Source organism: Rattus norvegicus, chromosome 8 (genome assembly GCF_036323735.1).
Source record: "Rattus norvegicus strain BN/NHsdMcwi chromosome 8, GRCr8, whole genome shotgun sequence".
Taxonomy (NCBI): domain Eukaryota; kingdom Metazoa; phylum Chordata; class Mammalia; order Rodentia; family Muridae; genus Rattus; species Rattus norvegicus.
Window position 1 is genome coordinate 107,767,087 of NC_086026.1, and position 26,026 is coordinate 107,793,112.

At 47.6% G+C, this 26,026-nt stretch overlaps 1 protein-coding gene across 9 annotated transcripts in view; it reads left to right on the forward strand.

Annotated features, from left to right (window-relative positions):
• Positions 1 to 4,037: 4,037 nt before the first annotated feature.
• Positions 4,038 to 26,026, forward strand: part of Nmnat3 (nicotinamide nucleotide adenylyltransferase 3) — a 117,405-nt gene continuing 95,416 nt past the window's right edge. For 4 of the 9 annotated variants that reach the window (XM_063265802.1, XM_063265805.1, XM_063265804.1 and 1 more), the window contains exon 1: positions 4,038 to 4,882. Coding sequence is in view for 2 of the 9 variants with exons in the window: in XM_039081775.2 (XP_038937703.1) it covers positions 18,907 to 18,929 (23 nt within the window). In the remaining 7 variants the exon portion in view is untranslated. Of the gene's footprint in view, positions 4,883 to 18,793; positions 18,930 to 21,632; positions 21,833 to 26,026 lie in introns of all 9 variants that reach the window. The other 5 variants (XM_039081775.2, XM_039081772.2, NM_001395701.1 and 2 more) reach the window with 3 other exon arrangements.

Genomic DNA, 26,026 nt, shown 5'->3' on the forward strand with positions numbered 1-26,026 from the left:
AGGGCACTAATGTTCATCTCCAAATGTTGGGTTGGTCCCAAAGTATCTACTTCTCTCCATGTTAACTGAGGTTTTGATCACTTACAGGTGACCGACTGTTTTGGTGCCAAGGAGGTCCAAATGAACATCCAAGCTTAATTGCAGGTTTCAACCAGGGCTGCATTAGGACATTTCAGGAATAGGGGGCTATGACTACAGTGATTCGTTAGGACAGCCAAGCCCGGGCAGACCTTCTTGGTTATGGGTTGTGTCCACGGTTTCCAGGAGCAAACAGGCACTAGTTGGTATCTTCCTGCCTTAATTTGCAACCCTCTCCTTTTGGCTGCGTTTGATTGTAAGCATCGGAATTAGACCCAGGAGACATGTCTGAGGAAGCTTCTGCCGTCCAAGGGAGGGGCCCCTCCTCCTCAGCCGATTTGCATCTGCCTTACCAAAAAGCTCAGAGTGCGGGGGAGAGACACGTTTGTAAACTCAGAGTCTGCACCTTCAAGGAAAAAATTATTTGTTCGAACAGCAAAGTGGCCTCAGTCTGGCCTTATGTTCTAGAAACAGCTCATTGCTTAGCTGCATTTAATAATCCATGAAACGTTTCTATTAGCTTTGGTGTGAATTGTACGATTGCGGGAGTTAAAACAAAGTGAGGGGCAGGAATACGAAACATGCAAAAAAAAAAAATGAAAAGACGTGATCTCTTCAATATTTGATCAAGGTCTCTAATTTCAGGTAACCAGTTACCATCATAGGCTCTCCAACACCAACACCAACAGAACACTGTGCTGAATTATTCAATTATTCACGTGACCAGGGGAACCTGTTTTTTTTTCTTTTTCCTTCTTTTTTTTTTTTTTTTTTTTTTACTACTTTTAAATGAGTATGCAGCCTTTCAAGCTAACCTTTACTTAAATATTTAACACAGACACTGGGGTCAAATATAAAATAGGAAAAATTCTCCCTCAAAAACTCAAGCTGTAATTATGAATCGGATTATGGAATTCAGCTCAGCCTCTTCGTCTTCCTTTCCTGGGCTCCAACACTTGCTTCTAGTGCAGGAAGAGCCTGTTCTCTGCCAGTTGGAAGTCTGAATTTTCGAATGACTTTCAGATTTGTGTCTATCTACAATATTCTTGTCATTCACACCATTCAAGTACGGAGTGGTTCCTTATGGACAGCCTGGCTGACTGGAAAGCTACTGAGTTGAGCAGGTGGCCTTGAGAGTGGGGAGAGGAGGAGGAGGAGGAAGAAGAGGAGGAGGAGGAGGAAGAAGAGGAAGATGAGGAGGAAGAAGAGGGACATACCCATGGGTAGGTAAGAAGTGCTGTGCAGGCTCCGGTGCAGACAGCCAGTGTGTCTGTATTAGTTTCCCTTCTCCTTGCTGCAACTACACACTGGACCCAAACAATTGAAGGGAGAAAGGATCTACTCTGGCTTGTGGTTCAGAGGGATGAGGACATTGTGTGCACACTGGGGAAAGCATGGTGGCCGAAGCAGGTGGTGGTGGGGGCTTATGTGGTGTGACTTGTTATTGTTTGCCAGATCAAGAAAGCAGGGAGGATCAGAAGACAGGTGCTCTAACAGTCAATGGCTGCCCCTTGTGGTGTGGCCTATGGCATCCAGCTAAGCACTGTGTTCCAAAGTTTCCACAGCTGAATAAATCTGCACAAAGTAGGGATCAAGTGCCCCAAACACTAGCACTTGGAGGACATTTTGCATGAAAACTACAATAGTGTCCCTAGAAAGAACATCAAAACCTAAGCAGATTAGGAAGGGCCAATCAATGTGCATGGTGTAATTTATGAATGTCTTAGGGGCATTTTTATGCCTATGCAGACCACGAGAGAGACTTAGGAGTTTTAGCCTAATTGTGATGTAAGCCAGTAGGGCTTCTGTATGGTGTGGATTGATTCAGAGTTTAAAGGGCTCATCGTTCTTGCTCAACATAGAGGCTTTCTAGTGGAGGCCTGCTTCAGTGGCCATAAAAGACTTGCCATGAATGCTGTCTGGTCTTTGGTTGTAAGAGAGCACCCACCTTCTAAAGCACTTGCAGTGTTTGAAAGGCCCGCCATCTTTGGTCCTTTTAAAAGTCCACCAGTCCCTTTTCACACGTCCTGTTTTTTATTCAACCAAAGCTTGCTGTTTCTGGATGAAAACTTAGAAGTCAAGGTAAGAAAGAACGCCTCACTAAATGCAGAGGTTGGCCAGTCAATGGTCCCATACATAGTTCTTCTGAGGACCAGTTCTTCAGAAGGTCCTCAGAACACAGCCTAAGGCGAGCACGTGCTCTCAGCCAGCTATACACTGATAGCTGTCCACAGTGCTGCAGAAGAGGAGGACGTCCTCAGAACATGTTAGCTGACAGAAGACGGGAGCAGAGAGCACTGTTACACATCTGCTGATCTCGTGTGGGTAATCGTAATTTTATGCCTAGAAATGATTTCTGAATTGTTCAAAAAGCACAAGCTAATTTGTCAGCTCCGTTTTATTCCTTGGGGACCCGCTTCCTGCAGATTTCCTTTGGGTGGGATAATCCCAAGCCACGTTCTTGTTCTCTGGATTATTCCTTCAAGGTGTTGCTGTTTCTCATCACCTGTTACACGGGAGCGCTGGCTTTGCAACGCCTTCTCATTGTGCACTTTCCCTGCCCTCTGATCCATTCTCCTTCCCTGTAATCTCATACCTCGTGCATAAACTTTCACTCAACTGCTGGTACCGTAGTCTACTTAGGAGAGACTCAGCAACATATTCTCCATCAAATCCTTGTCCCTTCTGGGATGGCATCTCTAGATGTCTTCCTTTACTGAACAGGGTCATAGAGAAATTAAACTTACCCATAGGCTCCCATTACACTTATGATGGAGTAGGCAGCTGTGGCCGGGATCCAGGTTTTCCCCTTCAGAATAAAAGGAGCTAGGCTTCTGTCCAGACTGGGTTTCTCAGGCCTGCCTCTCCCACTACGTTAGCTGTTATGTGATGTCCGTGCTGCCTGCCAAACTCGTACACTACTTCTTGCCCAGCCTTCTCTTGAGCCAGGCCTTAGTCTTCAATGATGTAGGGTAGAAGGTTTCCTCTGTGGGAGAAGCCATCGTACAGGCTCTCCTCTGGCTGGCTGTGTCTAGTCTCCGCCGTGACAGCAGTCCTGATCAAACTTTGGTTAATTTATGAAAGTAAACCAACATGTAGGAGCGTGTACTACACATACGGAAACTCCATTCTTTGTGACAACTCCCCTCTGCTGGCACCAGTAAGAAGATACCCAAAGGACACTGTACTTAGCTATGATTGAACGTCCTCAAACACAAAGGCCATGGAGTCTACCACCTCAGTGGGGAGGTATCCTTTCCCTGCATACTTAGAGGGGCTACCCACTACTTAGTGTGCCCACGTACTGATTAATGACAACGACAAGGGTGTGGCCTTTCCTAAAAGCCCGGGAGCCTCCTTGGGGGACTGGGGACAGAAACAGGGTCCACAGCTGACTTCACAATGCACTTCCCACCTGGAGTTGGTTTATTGCTGTGGCTAGGAGGAGGGGGGAGGTTAAATGTTTAGCATTTACAAAGCCTTGACATCACCCTCAATTTTTTTTTCTTCCACATTCCAACTCACTCCTTTAGGAATCTTCAAGATTCCCCCTGCAAATTCCTTGTGAGTGCTGGGCAGTTACAGAAGGCTATGGGCAGCTGAGAAACTACTCTGCATTAGCGAAGCAAATTAAGGTTCTAAATTACACAAAGACCTCCGGGAGTAGGACCTGAATCTCCAAGGATTTGGTTGCAATTTCTTAGTATGAATGAATATACTCGCCAGAAAGGCCTAATTGTATTTTCTTTCTAAAATAGCCCTCATTTCCCCCTCCTCCAAACTGTGTCAGGTTCAGAACCCCATCCCCCCACAACCTTTATCCTCACCAGGGCAGAGCTGGAGAATAGAGGTGTAAATGTGTCAGAAGAGGGAAGCGAGGGCGCTGGAAGAGAGTAAATCCTCATCTAACACGGCAGGAAGTCAATAGATAAATCAAGAAATCGCTATGTAAGCTTTTTTTTTTTAAACTTTTTCCTTTTTATTTATTTATTTATTTATTTATTTATTTATTATTTTTTTTTTTTTTGCGACGAGAAGTGACCATCAAAGGAAGGGACTGAGGAAAAAGGGCTGTGGGTGGAGCAGAGCAGGAGGGGCTCGTTGCTTTCATTATAAGTAGCTATTTTATACTTTAAGAACTGCTCATATATTGCCTGATACAGTTTTTAATTCAGACTTTAAAAAGAGAGAGTGAAAATTAGATCAAAGAAACAAACGGAATACAAAACCAAAAAAAAAAAAAAAACCCACAAAGCAGAACGGCCAAGGATTACAACCTACGCGGGACCCGAAATGCGGGAGCGGGGGCACTGGGCGTGGTCTTAGGTCGCCGTGAGGGGCGGGACAAAGCTCGGTTCGGACACCCAGGAGCTCCGCCCACAGCGGGAAGCTGGGAGCTCAAGGTCAAGTTCACTCTGGGCTCCGCCCCCAGCCTGGGTCAAGGCTAGTTAGTGTTGGGGCGGTCTAGCCCGTGACCTGATTCTCCACTCTGGTCGAGCAGCAGATTCGCGGTCCCGGTGGACCTCCGAGCTTCTCCCGTGCCGCCGCGGAGCCCCGCGCCGCGCAGTTAAGCACAGCCAACAGCCTTGACTGCTGCCCGCGTGGGTGCCCACGAGGCCCTGAGTCCGACGTACCTCCCAGGCCCCCGTGACTCGGAGGCGGCGACTCGGGTGCGCGCGCACTCGGGCGTCAGATGGCTGCGGAGCGCAGAACCGTGCTAGCCCCACGGTCACGTTTCTGACGGACAGGATCGGGTTGACCCGGGTTCGGATCCCTCCTGCAGCACGTATACAGTCAGTTAAAAGTAAGTGTGAAACAATTACAGCGTATTGTCCGGTGTTCTCTTTCCATTGGCCTAACTGGCTTCCAGCGACTGGTCATAACGAGGAGCGTGCCACCCAGCGGAGCTCCGACTAGTGAGGAGACCTCCAGCAGAGATAAACCACACGTTAAAAGTATGACAGTTCGAGATAGTAGGAGCTGTGGAGATAATTCTTAAAATAAGTAAATAAAAGCACAGGGTGCTGGAGAAGTTTTATCAACTTCCTCGTCGGCAAAAACCTCCTAGAGCTAAAGCTGCCCTGTGAATGACCGAATTCCAAGGTGAAAAATAAGATTTGGGAAGGAGGTTCAGTAGGATGGTCCTGCAGAGAGCTGGAGCCTGCGAGTTCCTGTCCTGGTTAGTTTCCATCAACAAGTGAGAGTCACCTGGAAAGAAGGAACTTGGAGTTTTTAAATGCCCCCATCAGACTGGTGCTTCCTTTAGACTAACCTGGCTGATTATTGATGTATGTAGAAAGGGCTCAGCCCACAGTGGGCAGTTCCACCACACCCTTTCCCACGCCCCCGACCCAAATGGTGGTCCTTAGTTGTAATAGGCTGGGCAAACACTGGGGAACAAGCCAGGAAGCAGCGGTTCTCCATGGCCTCTGCTTCAGCTCCTCACTGGATTTCTGTCCTTAACAGACTGTTGGAGGCGCAAGACAAATGAAGGCTTCCTTTTGGTTAGGGCATTTACTTCAGCAGTTTCTTAAACCACTGTTCTAAGACGGGATTCTTGTGCTACTGGGAAATGGGTTTGTGGAAGGAGCTTCCAGAACTGTTTTGGACAGCCGCAGGCACAGCAGGGGTGAAGGTATCTTGCAAGGAATCTAGGCTCCTCAAGACTGAACTTAAGGTGTCTGTCTAAAGCAAGCTTGCCTCTCCTTCCTTAGTGCATTCCCCTCTGACAGATGAGTGAATTCACGATACATCCTGTTCTCTAAGTTGAGGACTGGTTCAACCATTTTTTTTAAACACTTGACATGGAGGGTTCAGAGAAGCCAGCTACAAGACTGGCTCGCCTGGAGCCTAGGCAAACCCCGAGCCTGGTGAGGAAAGCTGCCTTGCTTCCACTTACGTCAGTGGTTCTCAATGTTGCAACCCTTTAATATAATTCCTCATGTTGTGACCTCCAACCATAAAATCATTTCACTGCTGCTTCTGAACTGTAATTTTGCTACTGCTATGAATTTAATTTGAATATTTGCTGTGCAGGATATCCATGTGACCCCCCCCAAAGAGCTTGTGACCCATAGTTTGAGAACTGCTGGTCTAGGTACACATTTCCTAGCAAGCTCCACCTGATCCTGCCAGCCCCAAGAGCTTCTCCTCTTTCACAGGCAGCTCTCAGCCCTTGGTGTCACTCTCTAAAATCACCCAGAAGATCCCCTAGAGACAGCATCTCTGCTGGTCCCTTGCTGGGGACCCCTCAGAACTTGAGACTGGCACAGCTTTGAGAGAGTGCTTTAGGAAACACCTGTCAGATGCTTGGTATTTACACGTGTGTATTTATATTATTTCTCCTATATTTTTAAGGTTATAATTACATCATCTCCCCATTGCCTTCCTCAAACCCTCCCATTATCCCTTTTTGCTCTCTCAAGTTCATGCCTCTTATTAATTGTTGTTAATATTGTTGTATGTATTATCTATGAATATAATACATGTACATATTATATATTACATATATTATATATACATGTATTATATAGTATATATTTGTATCATACATAGACATACACATATACACATATGCATACATATATATTATATATCATATATATATATTTATATGTGTGTATATTAACAATTAATGAAGAAAGAGACTTGGTATATTTTCCACCTTGAATGATCCTGTTGTCTTCTGTGGTCTTGTCAACACTACTGATGTAGATTTGGGATTTGCTTTAAGAGAACAGAAAGGAAAGCCAGAGATGAGGAAACACACTTAGGGGAAGAACCCACATTGCTGGATTGTGGTCAGAAGAGTATTGTTACAGGATGTTGGAAGGAAAGGAGAAAGAGCAGCCATGGTCCAGCCCCTTTGTTCCCCCTCTCGGGCCATGGCAGTATGCTAACCAAGACGGGAAGGGAGGCTTCGATGTCGTGGCCAGAGACCCGAGACTTTCCAGCCTTGTAACTGCTCTGAAGACATCACTTATCCTCAGAGTCGTGAGGGTTGTATGGGCTTAGCAGGCTCTTAGCATATTGTTCTGCTCCAGAGAATACTGATTTCCTACCCTTTCCTTTTCCAAATAAACTAATATAATAGGGTCTGTTCTAGAGGCCACTGGGCTCTCTGTACCCGGAACACTTGGAGACATATCCATGTAGGGAGTTCCTATGCTCCTGGTGTTGCCCGTTCCCTATCTCAGCAGACACTGATGGAGTGGAGAGGGTGGGTGGGGTGGTGAGGAACTGGGCAGGGTGATTAGTGGGGGGGGGGTGAGTTATCTCTGGCAAGGGTTTCCTCCCAAAAGCACCAGCCTCCAAATGAGAGGCATGTTCTGTATGATAGTGGACCACAGTCAGCCGCACCGTCAAAAGGCTGAGAAGACAGGGGCCAGAAAAAACACAGAAGAAGAAAAAACAAAATGGAGAAACTAGTCAAAAGATCTAAAATTGCCTTCAGGGCTTGTCTTTAACTCATGAGTGGATGAGTCCCCAGCAGGGGGCTACTATTGCCCTAACTGAACTCTGTTTTATCATACAGTATTGTGGTTATGATTGTCTGAGTCTGGGCTCATTCGCCAAGTAGCTTGGGAGCTGGGGAGCATTGTAACCCCTGTGCTAGGCAGCCATGCTCAAAATATACAAAGTGATGAGTGTATGAACAAGTGAAAATAAACCCAAACATTCTGAAGTGTGCTCAAGCGTGTGTGTGTGTGTGTGTGTGTGTGTGTGTGTGTGTGTGTGTGTATGTGTTTTATGTAGGAGTAAGAAAGCAGAGGAGAATGACTAACATGATTAAGCATTTGCAGAGGACTAAACCCTTTCATACAGAAGGCAGCCTGATGGATAACACAGCCTATGACCAATGTCTTAGCATCTGCAAAATGGGAATCATACCCAGTTCACAGCAAGATAAGTACACAGCTGAGGGGGTGGGAAAATCCTCCGTCAGTGGAAGCTATTGGAATTGTATTATGTTTATGAATCCTCCACAGATCACCACCACCACAAGGAACATGAAGGTCACAGATGTGTGACCCCAGTTTCAAATCAGCCCTTTCTGGTAGCACTTCAGACAGCGAGGCCACGTGTGTGAGGGGCTGTCAACCACATGTGTGTTCCTCTTATTACTTAAAACATTTGACTCTGGGATAGTTTTTCTTTTCTTTTCGAGATTATAATTATATCATCTCTCCCTGTTCCTCCTCTAAGCCCTCCCACTGACCCCCTCCCCTCACTCCTTTTCAAATTCATGGCTTCTTTTTTCAATAATTACTGTTACTTGCATATGCATATATATATGTACATATATATATGTATATATATGTACACACACACACACACACACACACACACACATATATAAATATAACCTGCTCAGTCTGGATAATGTTACTCGTAAAGGAAAAATAAAACCTGAAAAATCATAATTTATGTGCCTTTTGAGTGCAGGTGTTTTATCATCTAGATAAATCTTCCATGCATCTATGTTAAACCACTTCAGGCTGTCAGAGCTCTTAAATAAAGTGGTTTGTCCTGACCAGTGTCTGTCTGTGCTCGTTAATCATTGCTCCCTAGTAAAGATGGACGGATCCCATTTCACAGGGCCGGCCTCAGGCCAGCAGCTCCCACCCCATGTGTTAGAGTGGGATGGTGTTTAACTAGCTACTGTGACTGCACCTTCCCTCATACACAAGTGTCTTTCTGTTTTCTCTTTGGTGCCAGGGATTAAATCCATGACCTCATGGGCTCTTCTGCCGAGCTGCATCCCCAGCCTTAGAGTAGCCAGGCATTCCATGGCCAGTGTGGATGTGGCAACACACTGTGAGGAAACCTGAGGTGTTGGGCTTGAGGGTAAATGTGCCTGGCTTGAACACACCTTCTGGAAGTCACAGTTGTCTGGTCTTGCCACCTAGGGGTACCATCTCTGTGCCTGGCCTCTTGCCCAGGGAAGCCCACTCTTCCTGCTCCCTGCCTCGGGCCACAGCTACCCCTGAAATCTTGATTCATGGGAGCCGTAGAGGCTCAGCTGTGGCAAATGAGCCCTTCTTTGTAGTGGTGGGACATCTAGGTCCCCATGTCAATTCTGCTGGCTGGGGCTCTTCCACAGCTGTGGGGCCAAATGTTCCTGGGTCCCAGCCCTGCACCCGGCCATTGCCCAACCCCTTCTAGCCTTTCCTTACATAGATACCTCAGCCAGTGTCTTAGGGATTTGACTGGGGACTCAGAAATGGCAGTCGACCCCCATGAAGCCTGTACACTGGAGGCAGGGTTAGTAAAGATAGATGTTGAGCTCATGAGCAGACACACAGCAGCAGATCACCAAGGTGGTTTTCTGCGAGGCAGGAGAAGCCAGAGGTCCCAAATAGCATGTGAAAGTGGGCCTGCAAACACATTTGACACTGCAAATACAGTTGACCCTGCAAACACAGTTGACTGAGGGCTTGTGTAGACACGTCTTTGAAGACTACCAAAGGGCATTTTTGCACAAATTCTGGTGAGCAGTGATTTGTGAACCTATTAAGAATGTACACTTAAGGGTGGGCCTCCAGCTTCCAAGTAGAAGAATAGGCCTCGTACTCACTGCTACTGTTTATATAGTTCCTGCTTGCCTGTTGTCTCCTCAGAAACCCCAGGTATCCTTACTGTCCATCTCAAGCTGAGTCAAAGCAGCAAGTGGGCACTAACTCATCTAAGGGTGTGTCTGGTGAGGTGGGTGCTGGAGCTCTCTTCCTTCTGAGAGACAGAGTACCCAGAGACCTTGTTTTCTCCTGTGCCTAGGCCTACCAGGCTAAGGGTTCACCTAGTTGTTACTATATGGTAGCCAATGGCCTGTTACCTCAGAGGAGGGAAGGACAACAGGACCTGCTGCTGACCCCCAGGGTGGGCCTTATCTATACCCCTGTGAGTTGGCTAAGCTGGTGGTGTCTGGCCTGGCCTAAGAGTAGTCACTTGTGAGCGGACACCATTCCCGCCTTCAACTGGTAAGTCGTGACCAGAATACCTCTGGAAAACATTATCTTCCAGGCCTGAATATCATTAGACTAACATAATTTGCTTGGCCAGGGATGTTGACAAGTGGAAACCTTATTTAGAGAGCTGAGTTGCCCATTTACCCAGAGCAAAGAGGCACAGGAGGGCCCTGACTCCTCCTGGTAGGGAGTGTTTAACTGCCACACAGGGCAGTGAGGAAGGGCTGGATTCCCGGGGCACAGCTTTAATAGGATTGTAATTGTGTGGCTCATGGCCATGGAGCAAAGAAATAGTTCTGGCAATCTCCCGTCCATAAAGGCTGACACACAGGAGGTATTTATGCCTCCTGAAACCGCATGTTAAGTGGTAGATATTTATGAAAGGGGTGGCGAGGAGTAAATGTGTCCATCAGTCAACCTGGAACTCTTTAGAGCTACTAAGATGCTTTTAAATTAGAGCCAATCTTCCCCCTGTCTTCCACCTCCATCAACTCCTCACCCTAACACACACACACACACACACACACACACACACACACACACACACACACACGAACCCCAACCCTGTTCTTGTAAAAAACCAAAATGCCAACACAGGGCCAAGTGCAAGGAGGGTGGAACTTTTTGCAGTAGAGAGTGACTGTGCTTGTCCCGATCTTAGTGGCCTGGAGATGGCAGGATGTGGGACAAGGCTGACAAACAGTTCAGCCTAATTGTGTCCCACCACAGCCATCAGCACCCTGCCATCTGCACCCTGCCATTGGCCAGGGAGTTTGCTCCTGAGGATGCTGTGCAAACAGCCTGCATCTGAGCTAAGGGAGGGGCAGATGGGAGAGACATCGCTGTTGTAAGAGGCAGGCCGATGACTGAGAGAAGGCTGCAGAAGGCTGCGAGTCTGATGAGCGGGTGCCCGTTAGGATCAAGTACCCCGTACCTGAACTAGTAAGCAGGAGTCTAGCTATAAATTGTATGGACTTCTCAGTGTTGATTTTAAAGATCAGAGGTAGGTGTTTGTCACCAGAAGCCTAAATTTAGTAGCCAAACCTGTTTAGTTTCTAATTCCCCATTTGGCCTCTTTTATGAAGCTATTATTGGCCATTTTTGTCTTACTGCTTTTCTGTGTGTGGGAGAAAAAGGATGCTGCTGTCTGCGCCCCACTACACACCTTGTTAAGAATTGGAAGAGCTGTAGATGATAGAAGGAGAGGGGCTGCCCCTTTTCAGCCGTCACCGACATGTGACTACGTCTCAGCTCCTGGGATTCTGCCTTACAACAATGATCTGAAAAGTGGAAAGAACCTCAGTCTGATGACTCCCAACCCCTCCTCACTCGTGACAGTGAAAACCTGGGCATGGTCTGAATGAACTGTGTAGGGAGCTGGTAAAATTACAGGATACCACACTGGCAGAGTTGTATGAAGTACTGAAGCGTGGGGCCCAGCCCCCACCCACAGAGAGAGCAGAAACCCATCAGACTGGTTAAGTTCAGAAAGATGGTCTGGGAGGACATCTTAGGGTAGCTGGTGAGCAGAGAGACAGTGGGTCTCTTTCCACGACTTCGTATCTTCTGTATTGCTGCATCATTTCTGTTAGCTGCTTTTACTCCACTGTGACCACAGGATCCGACAAGAACAACGTCAGGGAGGGAAGGTTTGACTATGACTTGCTGTTTTGTGGGTCTCAGTCCTAGCCAAACTGCGGGGCTTTCAAAGTGATCCCAGTCTTCAGCAGTAGCCACACCAAAGCCTAAATGCTACCATGCCGGCCTTGAAGTTTCCTCTGCCAGATTAATCAACCTATTACTTTTTAAAACCTTGCTAAAAGTTACTAGTTTGTGTCTGTGGGTGTTTTGCCTGCTTAGTGCCTGTGGAGGTCAGAAGAGGGTGTCAGATCCCCTGGGGTTAGGGTTACAGGCAGCTATGAGCTGCCATGTGGATTCGGGGACTCAAGTTTGGGTCCTCTGCAGCAGCCGCAAGTGCTCTTATTCATCGAGCCAATTTTCCAGCCCCCTAGTCTATATTACTTTTAAATTCATCCTCACTCAGATTTTCTGGACATGGGCAGAATATAGAAATTCGCTTCTTCCCAGACTATAACACAAATGGCTTCTGCTCCAGTTCCCAATAGAGTCCATAACTCCATTTGAACACTCATGGGCCTGGTCTTCACCGTTCATATTTCCATCAGTATTGGGGGCTTTGAGTTCCCATCAGAATGACTCGGTCCCCTCTGCATACAGCATTTTAGTACTTCACCTCACTGACTCTCCAAGCATAAACCAGCTCCTGAGGCCTGTGAACCCACAGGCCTGGGACCCACAGGCTAGTGAGGTCTCAGACGTTCACTGTCCTCAGTGCTCTGTACTACCTACTTTCGCGCCATTCTGAACACATTAGCTGACGGAAACAACTTAAGGGAGAAAGACCACTCTGACCATTCTAGTGAGGAAGAAATAGTGGCACAGCTCATGGTGAGTGGAGTGGATTACAGGAGATGCTCACATCAGGCTGGGTCAGGAAGCTGAGGGACAGGAAGAAAGCAGAGATCATGTATAACCCCCAAAGGCCCAGTTTTGATTGTTTCCTTCTGCTCACCAGGCCCCACCTCCTAAACATTGCAGACCCCCCTTAAACACACCATCAGCTGGAGACTAACATGCAAAACATGAACCCATAGAGGCCGTTGTAGATGAGGCAAGTTAAATGGTATTCGTTCCTGCAGTTTGCACTCAGTTGTGGCTTTATCCTGAATCAAATCTTCCAATCAGCTGCCATCATTTGTCTGAGCGAAGGTCTCACTCTGTAGCCATAGCTGGCCTGTAACGTGCTGTGTGTAATAGTCTTGAACTTGTGATGATCCTCCTGCCTCGGGCACTTGAGTGCTGGGATTAGAAGTGTATGCCACCATATCCAGCTCAACTACTTCTGAAGCAGGCTTGACTTTCCACCTCAGTGTCTATAGTTCATGGTCATATTCTGGGTCCCCTGAATGAATGTCCTGTGGGTAAGCTTTCCCCAGCCGCATGGACTTAGAGGGGTTTCGAGGGGAAAAAAAGGGTTAATGCCTACCCCGGTATCCAGTGGCTGGGAGGGGTTGGTTAGGGTTGGGTTGATTTAGGTTTGTAACTTTTGAGAACATCTCGGTGACATTTCAGTACCCTCTTTCCCCAGGATGTATGCAAATGCTCATACACACACACACACACACACACACACACAAGTACACACACACGTACATACACACACACACCACACACACACATACACACACATGTACACACACACCACACACACACACAAACACACACACACATACACACACATGTACACACACACACCACACACACAAACACACACACATACACACACATGTACACACACACACACCACACACACAAACACACACACACATACACACACATGTACACACACACACCACACACACAAACACACACACACATACACACACATGTACACACACACACACCACACACACACAAACACACACATACACACACATGTACACACACATGTACACACACACACACTCACACACACACACACACACACACACACACAAGTATTCAGCAGTAGTACTGGGCTACTCCTGTACAATTCTGTCGGATTGTGCAGGTTTTGATGCACAGGGCAGGAACTGAATGCCATGTTCTACAATCTTCCATGTATGCACATGCTTTTGCCTGTGGCTGGCCAAAGTACAGTGCAGAGCCATCCATATGCCCCGAGTGAAGTGTGTTCAAACAGCTGGACCTCAGGAAGTTACCCTTTGTCTTTATTTGAGATATGGATTTTAGTCTGAGTGCTTTATTGGGGAGAGAGTCCAGGAAGTACTAACAGGAAGCAGGGGAGTGAACCAACGATCTGCTCTGTCAAACAGGAGCTCAACCTGGGCAACTAGAATTTAACCAGAGACTAAAGATTATCTCTCCGGAGGGTCAGTGACTGAGCACACAGCAGTCCTGTCAGTCACAGGTTAAGCATCATTTCTTAGGGGTGAGTTAATGGGTGGATTCTAGGCACCAGGCAAAGCACCTGTACAGGGAGCCACAGATCCTGGTGGTTGGAAGTCAAGCCAGCTTGTCCCAGAATGGCAAAGCCTAACGCCAAGGACACGTCACAGGCACTGTCTGCTACGAGGGTTAACACCACAAGCATCATCCGTGTATGAGGCTGCAGATGACTCAGTTCATCGTTCCACACTAAGTCACAGCCAGTCACACCAGACTGAAGACTGTGTTGAGCAGTAGCCAACACAAGACGTGTGAGAAGACAGTCTTAAGAATATGACCTTTTCCCAGTGGATGGGGCTGGAGTCCCAGTATTGATTTAAGAGGCAGGATGCCAGTGTCACGCAGCCGTACAGTTTGAGAACCGCCACTTCAAACGAAAGCCCGATGGTGTAATCGGATTTATCTGGTTCGTGACAGCGTTTCCCCCGTCTGTTGATTACTCTTGCTGTATCTCTAGTCCGTTCAGATGCATTCGGAAGAAGAATTCACTGGGAGAAAACATTTAACCTCGTTTGTATCAACTCACGGTTAAATCTCCCATGCCATGTTTTACTACTTACTGGATTTACTACACTGGTGCTGATGCCAGGGTGTCAGGGAATTTCTGTAGTTACGGCTTCTGGTGCCCTGATAAATGATTTGTAGTCACTGCCTTCCTATGGAAACACTCCATCTCCAATTAACGAGTTAGTCAGCTCTTTATTGCCAAATGGCTGTGTGCAATTGAGGTATGGACTATGGTTGGTCTGACATTTTGACTTAATATGTCAGGTAGTTGTGTGTCCTTAACCATCCCATCTGTTCTATTTTCCTAAACGGAGGAGGAATACCAGTGGCAATTTGGGGCATAATAAAGATCCTAGGACTGCTACAAGACTGCTGGACTATTTATGACCACAACAAAGGCCTCATGGAGTGACCCAAGTTCATATGCTCTGGGTTACAGGTACTTTAGCATTTATATAGTAAGATTCCAAGATTCCACCATTTTAGAAAAATGAAGCCATTTCCCTTTAAATTGTGTTCTGGGGTGCATTCCACAGAGGCTGAGATGACAAATACTCTCTTCTGTGCCCCGTTGCTATGCCCCGTGCACACACAGACAGCACTGACTGATGCTAGGGCCCAAACCCTGCTCTGCAGGGGCCTCCAGCAGCCACTTAGTAAATCATAAGTGGCTCGCAGGCTCCAGCCCGTGGACGCTCCCTGCTCTGCTCTGACCCCATACTGACTGCTGGTTAAGATAGTTACTGCAGGACTGACCTGAAAACACATAACAGCTAACCATGCGTTTATGGGTATAGGAATATGTGTGTGTGTATCAGCAATTAATTAAAAAAGAGGCTCTGAATTTGAAAAGGAGTTAAAGGGGTTTATGGGAGGATGGTTTCAAGGAAGAAGGGGAAGGAAAAATGATAGAAATATAGTCTCAAAAAGTAAAATGATTTAACAAATAGTTACTGCACACACACTTGTATAACGTGTATGTGATTGCGAATTTATCGATATAAAGTATAGGTGTGGCTGGGAGATGTGGGTCTGTGTGTGTGTGTGTGTCTGTGTGTGTGTGTCTGTGTATGTGTGTTTGTGTGTGGATCTGTGTATGTGTGTTTGTATGTGAGTCTGTGGGGGGGTCTGTGTATGTGTGGGGGGTCTGTGTGGGGGAGTCTGTGTGTGTGTATGTGGGTCTCTGTGTGTGTTTGTATGTGGGTCTGTGTGTGTGTGGGTCTGTGTATGTGTGTTTGTGTGTGGGTCTGTGGGGGGGGTCTGTGTGTGTGGGGGGTCTGTGTGTGTGGGGTCTGCGTGTGTGTGTTTGTATGTGGGTCTGTGTGTGTGTGTGTATGTATGTGGGGGGGTAGGTCTCTGTGGGAGGGTCTTCATGTGTTTGTGGGTCTCTGTGTGTGTTTGTATGTGGGTCTGTGTGTGTGTGGGTCTGTTTATATGTGTTTGTGTGTGGGTCTGTGGGGGGGTCTGTGTGTGTGTGGGTCTGTGTATGTGTGTTTGTGTGTGGGTCTGTGTGTGGGGGTCTGTGTGTGTATGTGGGGTCTGTGTGTGTGTTTGTATGGGGGTCTGTGTGGGGGGGTGGGTCTCTGTGGGAGGGTCTTCATGTGTTTGTGGGTCTCTGTGTGTGTTTGTATGGGGGTCTGTATGTGTGTTTGTATGGGGGTCTGTGTGTGTTTGTGGGTCTGTGTGTGTGTTTATATAAATGTAATGAATTCAAGAGGCAGCTGCTTTGGTCGGTTTCTGTTTCCACATTTTCCTTTGTGTCTCAGAGATATTTATTGCATTTGCTATTATTCATATCCCTTCAGTTTTCTTCTCTCATGAACATCTTTATTTTTCCTCCTTTGCTTCTCTTCTTGTCCAAAAGATTAATCGGTCAGCCCTAATATTATGTGCTTCTGTCTCATATGGATTAGCATTGATGGGGGTGCACGGAGAGACTGAATGTCCAGGTTCAGGGCAAAAGATCTGCTCTAGGTCACTGGTGGCCTTCATATTGCGGGCCTTACAGACATTCTCCCCAGTGTCTTCCAGCAACAGTTGATCCCTTAAGCCATGCGCTGATGTTGAACAGCCTGTAACTACCCTGTAATTTCAGATCCAGGTTATCTGATGCCCTCTTCTGGCATGAACAGGCACCTGCACACACACACACACACACACACACACACACACACACAGAGAGAGAGAGAGAGAGAGAGAGAGAGAGAGAGAGAGAGAGAGAGAAAGAGAGAGACTTGAAAATATATCTTCAAAAATAAAAAGAAACACACAAACAAATATAATAAAAATGTTCTCCTACCCTACCTCCCCATAGAAGATCACTGTTATCTCTAAATCCTTTTGGAGTCTGTGTTCCCATATATCACTTTGTAACTAAGTGCTTTGCTTTTTTTCTCATCTAACAGTTTATCTGAGATGGATTATCTTATCAGTATGCTGAGGCTCTCTCTCCCCATCCCCCCTTCAATTACAGATGCACTCTATTCTATAATGAATAGCATTCTACCTTAGCTTATTTAATCAGTTTCCTGTGGGTGGATTCTGCGCTTCTTCTAGGCCTTTGTTACTGCAGATAACACTGCAGTGAATAACTTATATGCCCTCTTTCCAGAGGGCGGCATAAGTCCGGAAGCTTCCTGGACGTGAATATCATCTTCACAGCTCCCACTGAGCATCTGTGCCCATTGGATGTGTGAGCCTTGTGATTATTACTTTTCCTACTGCCCTATCACCAGGTACCAAAAGAAAGAGGCGTAAACGAGAGACAGTTTACTTAGGCCCATAGTCTGAAGGAGTATAGTCCAGGGTGGCAGAGAGGGGTGGAGGCAGGAGAGAGAAGTGGCCAGGCACAGGATAGAAGCAGAGATGACTGCTGTGACCAGTTTACTTGTCCTTTTCATTCATGTGGACCTCCCTCCCACCAGTAGATCCTCCCTCCTCAGTTACATCTTCTAGAAACCCCATTGTTAACAAGCCCAGAGGTGTGCTTCTGTAATATTCTAAATCTACTCCTGTTGACGGTGAACGCTAACCATAACACTGTGTCTCCACTCACTGGACATGGCCTCCCACAGGTCATGGAATATGTCCACCTTAGTCCCTGTTCATGCTGCCCACAGGGCCTGGATGGTAGCCTCAACAGAGGAGGCCCAGGCAAGGAGGAGCGTGGGGTTAACTGGATACAGGTGACTGGGTGACCATGCTGCCTAGTTTTATGTCAACTTGACAACAGCTAGAGTTATTGTAGAAGAGGGAGCATCAATTGAAAAAAATGCCACCACCAGGTCACCCTGTGGGCAAGCCTGTGGTACATTTTCATAATTGGTGATTGATATGGGGAGGCCCGACTTTCTGTGGGTGGTATCACTCTTAGTCTGGTGGTCCTGACTGCTATAAAAAGCAGGCTAAGCAAGCTATGTTGAGCAAGCCAATAGGTGGCCCTCCTCCCTCTGGATTCCTGCCCCACTTCCTTCTAGAATGGACTGTGATGTGGAAGTGTAATTGAAGTAGACCCGTTATCACCAAATCGCCTTTATGGTGTTCTATCCCAGCAACAGAAACCCTAACAAAGACAGCGACTCCGGCCTGTTCTCCTCTCACTGTGTTTTCAGTGTCTCATAGTAACAGGTAACACTGAGGGCCTGGGTGGCGCCTTCCTTGTTTGTTCCTGAAACTGGTTGGTTCCCATGCACGGGGTAGAGGCAGCTCAAGCTCTAAGATCAGTGTTGATGCAGACGGCCTCCTTTGTCAATCCAGATGCCTCCCTGGCAGCTTGTCTAGTTCAAAATAGCTCCGCACCGGGCTTTGTGGTAGCTGACAGTGGAAACGGAAGACCTAAAATATTGATGCATTGCTGTCCTCTAAAAACCCAGCAAAATGGAGATTTTCTGCTTCTTGAGGGAGTGTGTTTAAATCACATGCATGTGTTGTTTCTGTTAGGAAATGTATTCATAAAGAATCATGCCTTGTTTTTGTTAAGTGAGGGGAGCAGACTCTAATAACCACAAGGAAGATTGACAGCTGTGCTCATTGCCTTCTAATGCTCTCTGGAAAAGCGATGGACGGGCAGGAGTCTCTGTTGTCAGAAGTAAAACCTTCACATAAGCTAGAGTAAGCGGAAGCAGGCATGGGGCTATTACTCCTCCCTGAACCTCAGGCAAGGCTGGCTCTAGGTGCTCAGAGGACACAAGACTCTTACCCTCCCTGCCTTTCAGTTCCTACAGAAGCTTTATTCTCTGTGGTTCGAACATGGCGGCTCCTGGCTTCTTAAGAAACTTTTGTGCAGTTTCCAGATGAAAAAGGAACTCTGATTCGTCCTGCCGGGCTCATGGATCTAGTCCTGGACCAAGGGTTTGTTTTGTTTTGTTTTGTTTTTGTTTGTTTTAGGTGTGGACATCTTCAGCCATTTTGATTGTTGGAAATTCCAGAATGATAAAGGGCTGGTCAGACCGAGGCAGTGGCATTCCATACACAGGGAGGCACATGGCCCATGGTGTTTCAAAACTTTAATGCAAGCTAGAAAGTGCCTGAATTGCAGACCAGGGTGGGAAGATGCAGGTCAGGAAAGGATTCTTGTGTTTATTTTTCAGCTTTTGTGTCTGTTAGGAAATTTGTGTGATCAGAAGGTCTTTCTTAAAACCCCTCACAAGGAAAGGAGTCTTTTCTACCTTGACCTCAGAACTCTCAACAAACAAACCTTCTGGCCCCGATGGCTCTCTCTCCTGATTTTCTGATTTCCTTTTGATTGTGCAAAGAAAGCTTAGTCCTTCCTTCCCTCTAAGCTGAGGGTGGGGAGGAAACACAAAGACTTGCGCTGTATCTGTGTACACCAAGTGTGCTTGGAGGAGTAGAAGAGACAGACAGGGGCCCTCAAGTCTCCATAGTTTCTGGGACAAAAGCCTTCAAAGTTCTAGCCGGAGAAAGAAGGGTGAGCCGGGATCCCCTGTCCGAGCCAGGTCAGATGGAAGGGCTCACACACGAGGTGGGTGTGTAGTTGTGCCCTGGGCTTTGATGCCGATATGAATGGGAGGGAGGCCCAGGTACTCATTGGTATCCGCTAGTGCCAGTGATGCTTGCTGTCTCACTTAACCGTTGTGGCAGTGTTCCGAAGCAGGTCCTTTTTCCCCCATTAAAAGGCCTGGTCAGAGACTCCAAGAGTTCAGACAAAATGTTCAAGGTCATACTGGGGTCACCAGCTACCTATGGCTGGTTTTAGAGTTTAATTTTTCATAGTAGGACATTGTAAAGGCCATTTTCTGTCCCTTACTATGTACCCAGTCCAACGTAAACACAGCCCCATAATCTAGGGAAAAGACACAAATAAGTCACTTTGCTGCAGTGGAAGATGTACCTCGAGGGACTGTGCTTGGCTGGTGGCTGGGAGCAGAGGTAGGACTCGGCCTGAGAGAATAGGCTAGGGGGAAGTGAGACACCTGAGGAACTCAGTTCCAGGTCTCCCAGGTACCCAGTCGAGTGGTGAGCAGTTTCCAGTCAGCCCTAATCTTAATAAAGGAAAAGCCATTGGTGCTTTGTTGTCAGGTCACTGTCCTTCCAGGAGGGGCCAGCTCCTTTCTCCTCTACAGCAGCATGAGTTCCTGTGATGCTCTGTTATTAGAAAGGAACTAGCATCATAGTTTGTCAGGCGGCTTCCCAGGGTGTGCACTGTTAACAGACACTGTGTTTGTCATCTCGGATCCCCTTGTACCTTCTGTTTTGGGAGGGGAGAGCCTGTGATCCTATCGGTTTTACACGAAAGTTCATTTTTCAGACGTAGCCCTGGAACCGATAATCAGATTCCCCCATCTCCTGGTAGCTGCTTCTTATTTGTGTTTTCCCTTATCAAAATAGCCAGCGGGAAGAGGCGCGGCCCTGCAAGTGTTCCACTTTTGTTATCTTCTCTAACTGTAAGCTAACAACAGAGCCAAGGACTCTACCAAATAAATCAAAAACCTGCACAGGCATCTTTGAATAGAGAGATCTTTGCTAACCAAAAGGCTAGGCTTCCACAAGCATTTGTTTAGCTCTCTGAATTCCCCGTTAGCCTTCAGTGGAATTCCTTCCTTTACTTTTAAGTCATTGGCAAAGGAATACATACCCGGCAGCCTCGGTGGTGACTCCCTAAGTTCTTGGGGAGATGAATTGTTCAGACCCATATATCCACAGATGTGGCCCACTTTTTGAGCTGGTAAGGGACTGTAAAATGAATCTGGTACAGCTCTGTTAGTGGAAGAGACATTCACTTTAACTGCATAGTCAATTCTCCATTAACAAGGGTAATGGAGTGGAAGGAGGTCACTGCTAATCAAAAATCATGGTGAATATAAGATTATGGTCAACCCTCGATTTCCTGAGGGCTGATTAACTGGTTTGCAGGTTAACTGTAGTTAAGACACAGTGGACCTTAGGATGCCATCCGGTGGTAATTGGCTACCAGCTGCTCAGCTGACACCTGCCCATCCTCCCTATGCCAGGGAGAAGAAGGTTAGGGTTAGACAGAGCTGGCCCATCTTGGCTGGCCTGCAGCTACAGCAATGGGGATAGTGGTTTGGGGTGTGAGAAAGAGATGGCAGTTAGGGCTTATCCCACCAACCACTTGAGCATTGACTTGCAGTGCCAACCATTGGAATTACCAGAGGGCTTGGTGAAGCTCCGGACTGCTGGACCCCAGCCCTTAGTCCTGGCTGAGTGCATTTGGAATGGGACCTTGGATTCACATTCCGAACAAGTGCCCAGCAGATGCTGATGCGGCTGGACTTCAGAAGCTGCTGCTTCCTAACGTGCAATTTCCATGAAGGTTGTGCACCAGCATCCCTCGGGAGCTTTTAATAGCCATTGTTAGCTGAATGCACTTGGTTTGAGATACGAAAGACTCCTGATGCAGGACCCGGGCAAGGCCAGTGTTAGGACTCCCCTGGGTTTCTGTTGTGCAGCAGACATTGACAGTGATTGCCTTACAGAGTGCTACCTGCACTTCAGACATCCACACCTCAGGTCCACAAATCTGCACCTTAGACACTCATACCATACCTTGTGATTTTTTCCCCCTTGTTACAGGTCATACATGGAAGATAACTGTCAGTACCAATAAACTGGCTGTTGGCATGTGAGGTCATCTCATCATTCTTAGGAGTCCCTGCTCTAGAGCTGTGCTTCTCCATCCCCTTTCTCTCACAAAGGTGTGACAAACACTATTTGTGTTCTTCATTCTGGAAGAGCTGTGCCGACAGACACCTGGCCTGCCTCAGACTAGACAAGTAAGAATGACCGTGTTTCAGAATGGCCTCCCAAGGGTCAAAGCCTTTACTGTTTATTTTAAAAGAGAATTGCCCAGTAAGAGCATAATATTGTATAGCCAAATAATGGGATAGCATTCAGCAATAAAAAACAAAAACAAAAACAAAAAAAAAACAAAAAACAAAAAACAAAAAAACTGTGGATTCAAGCCATCCTGTGGATCGTGCTGAGTGAAATCAGACAAATGGGACTGTGTGTGCAAGTCTGCTTCTGCTTAAGGTTCTAAAGGACAAATGCATGATGGGAAAGCAGTCGCAGTGGCTTCTTGGTGGGGGCGGTGAGATTGAGTGGGGTAGACATGGGGTCTGTGGGGTGAAGGGTGCTTTGTATCAGAACATTAGTACATCGGTACAGGGCTGAACTGATATGGCCGTATTCGTCCACATTTGTAGAATGGGGTCTCCCAGATTCCTGCATGCTATGGTATGTGAGAAAGATAGCAGAGGGAGAGTAGCTGGTGAGAATACAGGTTGCAGGGCTGGGAGCACCGTTGTCAGCATCTAACGTTGTTAAGTGTCAAAGAAGTGAGCTGGATCAAAGGATGGACAGGAGGCAAATTTGTAATAAACTAAGAATTGTGCACTTTGGGACGTGGGCAGGCAGGTGTTCTCTTGATAAGTCTTTGAACTTCGCTGCATGTTTGAAAATCTTTTGTCATCCGGTTTGAGGAAATTGACACATACACTCAAAACAAGTCCTTCACCCACATGCCTCTCAATTAGTCATGCTAACGATGGCTGTGCAGGTGTTAGGTAGGCCAGAGACCTAGGCTGAGCCTGGAGTAGAGGGCAGGGTCATTCATGAAGAGCTGTCATATGGTGGGGGTAGGGCAACCCTGAGTCTAGGCTTCCTCCTGCTGGGTTTCTCTGTAGAGGAGACTACCAAGGTATTTCCTTCTGTCACCTGTGCTGAGTCCCTGGGGATTCCCAGGGAAGGTCACCTGGAGAGCCAACCCTGGAGAAGGGGCAGAGAAGGAGCCATGTCAGATGTGAGCCACACAACACTCGGGCTTTGTCACAGTGGGACTATCCCCCTGCCGCTCCTAAACCCAGGGTACGTCAAGGCGAGCAATATTAGGGCGTATGCTTACTCCCCTGGGGATTAGGACCGAAGGAAAGAATGGCCTCAGGCACAGTTGGGAGCTTACAGTATAAGACTGTCCAGGGACTATGCTCTACCCTAGCAGCTTCCTCGCCTCCAGCAAATCCAGCCCATCCTCAGCAGGCATCCACAGCACAGCACAGCACAGCACAGCACAGCACAGCACAGCACAGCACAGCACAGCACAGCACACCACACCACACCATAGCACAGCACAGCACAGCACAGCACACCACAGCACAGCACAGCACACCACAGAACACCACAGCACAGCACAGCACACCACAGCACAGCACAGCATAGCACAGCACACCACGGCACACCCACATCTTACCACAGCACACCTCAGTACAGCCTCAGTGAACCATAGCATACTCATACCCCCAGCACACCTACCACGTCTGCCATATATAGCCAGACTCAGGCTTGTTAGATTCTCCTCCATCCCCACAGCGCTCTCACAATGTATCCTATTGTCGTGCACAACATCTGGTCCACAGGAGCATGTATCTCTTATCACCTGCCCTCTCTCCATACCATCTTCACAACACCTCCCACAGGACACTCCAAAGACCCATCCTGTGTCACAGCCCTCCGTGTCGGACTCCCACAACATCCTTCTACACTGCAGACTCCTGTGTGATACCCCTGGTGACTCATGCTTCCAACTGGCCACAGTTCCCTTCCCATGACACATCCCTGAGGGAAGCCTCAGAGGCCCCTGTCTCTGCCCTTGGAGGAGACTCATCCTGGGATCCAACTTCAGAAAGCTCTTGCCTGCTTTTACCACCCTTACATTTGCAAAGCCTGAGGTGCTCCTGAGGAAAGAATTTATGATTGATGTCTAAAGGATTGTTAACGTGCTGATTACATCTATTATTTCTGACAAAAACGAATGTGCCTATCACGAATACCGAAGTGGTGGGGGCTGGGGTGGGCAGTCTGGGCTCTTCAGGGCTCCTATCCCCTCCAGAGACAGCCAGAGTGAGTGGTCCCTCAGGCCCACAAGAGCTGCACATGCTCTGCAGGAATGCATCTTTGAACCAGGCCTTCAGCCTCTTAGTTCCCATCTGTGTGGTATTAGCACAGAGTGAAGACAGTACGCAGGGCAGCGCAGGTCCAGGCACAGAACAAGTTCAAAACCATCAAAAGTACCTCTTAGATAACACATGGTCTAACTGTTGCTGCCATCTTTGTTTAATGGCTGTTTTACCCTTGTTGCCATGTGAGTAACTGCCTTTTCCTGCATCCCTAATAGAGCACACCCTGGACCAAGGACCCTATGCGCCCTACCCAGCTCCATCTTTCAGGACCGAGTAGGTGCACACAGATCTTAGGGACCAGGATGGGGTGGGCAGTGACAGCTTCCTCGTGAGCCAGCCATCCCAGGAACAGCCTCACCTAGTTTCTCAGAGCTGCACTTTCAAAACCAGCCATCTTCAGAACACTCATTCCCGTCTACCCTCCAGTTAATGTCACGTGCTAATTAAATGGGTCATTAAGATGTCAACAGGTCTGCAATGACCTGTGGTACGATCTTTTCACTTTCAGCGAGTGACCTGAACTCGTTGCTTCCTACCCATTACCAAGGCTTGCCCACCCCATCCCCAGGCACAAACCCCTCCCCCCGACACACATATGGCCCTGCCCCAGACCTGTTGGGAAGAGGCCCCAACACCAGTCAACAGGGTGGTTCCAATCACAGCATGGCCAAGCATGGGAGCTGTGAGTGTGCATCTGAATTACAAACATTGTCGTCTTTAAAATGTCCCCCCGAGAGGCAGAAAACACATGAACTAGGGTACCCAGCAGTCAGGGGGAGGGCTTGCTTGTCACTTAGGGCAGGGAAGCTTCTTAGGAGCTGTTCTTAGAGTTGCAGTTCCTGCCACCAGCCAAGCCCTTGGCTCACTGCAGTCTCGACCAGATTTAAGATAGAGATCTCCGTGAGCAGATGAGGCCCTCCGGAAGGCCGTTCCAACGCAGCCCACAGCTCGCCTGGCATTTTTTTGAACTCTTGGTATTTTATTGCCCTGGGCAAAAGGATGAGGCTGTGCTTGTATCTTCCCTCCCTCTGTGGTTCAAGCACTTTAGTAATTTAAAAATGCTTTCCTCCTCCTCCTTCTAAAGAAGTAAAAATAATTATAATAGAAAACGGGTAATTTGCAGCTGCGATGCCAGGCTGATAATCAAAAACTTGTAAATGGAAACATGGGCATATGTTTATCACTTCTTGAAATTAGAATGCAATTGTACAAAGCTGTGGCCTCAGAGAGGGCTTCATGGGAGAGAAGGCAGGTGTAGCTGGTGGCTGGAGTCATGCCTGCTAATGAGGCTCTTAAGCTGCCTTGGCTTCAAGGCGTCCCAGGAGAGACCCAGCTGCTCAGCGGAGCCTCAGGTAATGACCAGAGGATTGACCACACCCTTAGAAAATGGCTCACCAGCCACTGCCCCAGGATCAACTCTAACCTTGGCAAACTAGACCAACCTCTCCCTACCTTCATACTGTGCCTGCCCTCTAACCATCATCCCAGCATGCCCTAGAGCCACTTACTTTCCCAGGTTTCACCAACACCACGTCTCTTACTTATCTGCCGAAGTCCTACTCATCCTTCAGAACTCAGAGCACCCTTTACTTCCTCCTGGCCTCTCTCCCTCAAACTGGCTGGGCCACAGCCCTCTTGTGCCAGCTCCTGCCAGCCTAGGTTGTGTGTGATCTTCTGGCATCGGCCTTTCTGCCTACTATGAACACAGATGAGCCGCTGGGCAGGGATGCACCTTACCCTCCAGCTCCTGGCATATGGTAGGTGCCCTGTGAAGTTTGTGATATGAAAAGTTAATTAATCGCAGCTAAGGACTTTGAAATCACTTTTCAGTCCTTCTTTGAAAACGAACTGATAGGATTTAGTGGCAAGTCCCACAGTGCCTTCCATAGCCAGTTGAGCAGTGGAGAGCCTCTGTGTCCATCTTCCTCTTTGAGTTGGGCAAGAGATGGATCCTGAGGTACGCCTACTCCGTCTTCAAGCCAAATGGACAATTGGGTGATGAACACCTCC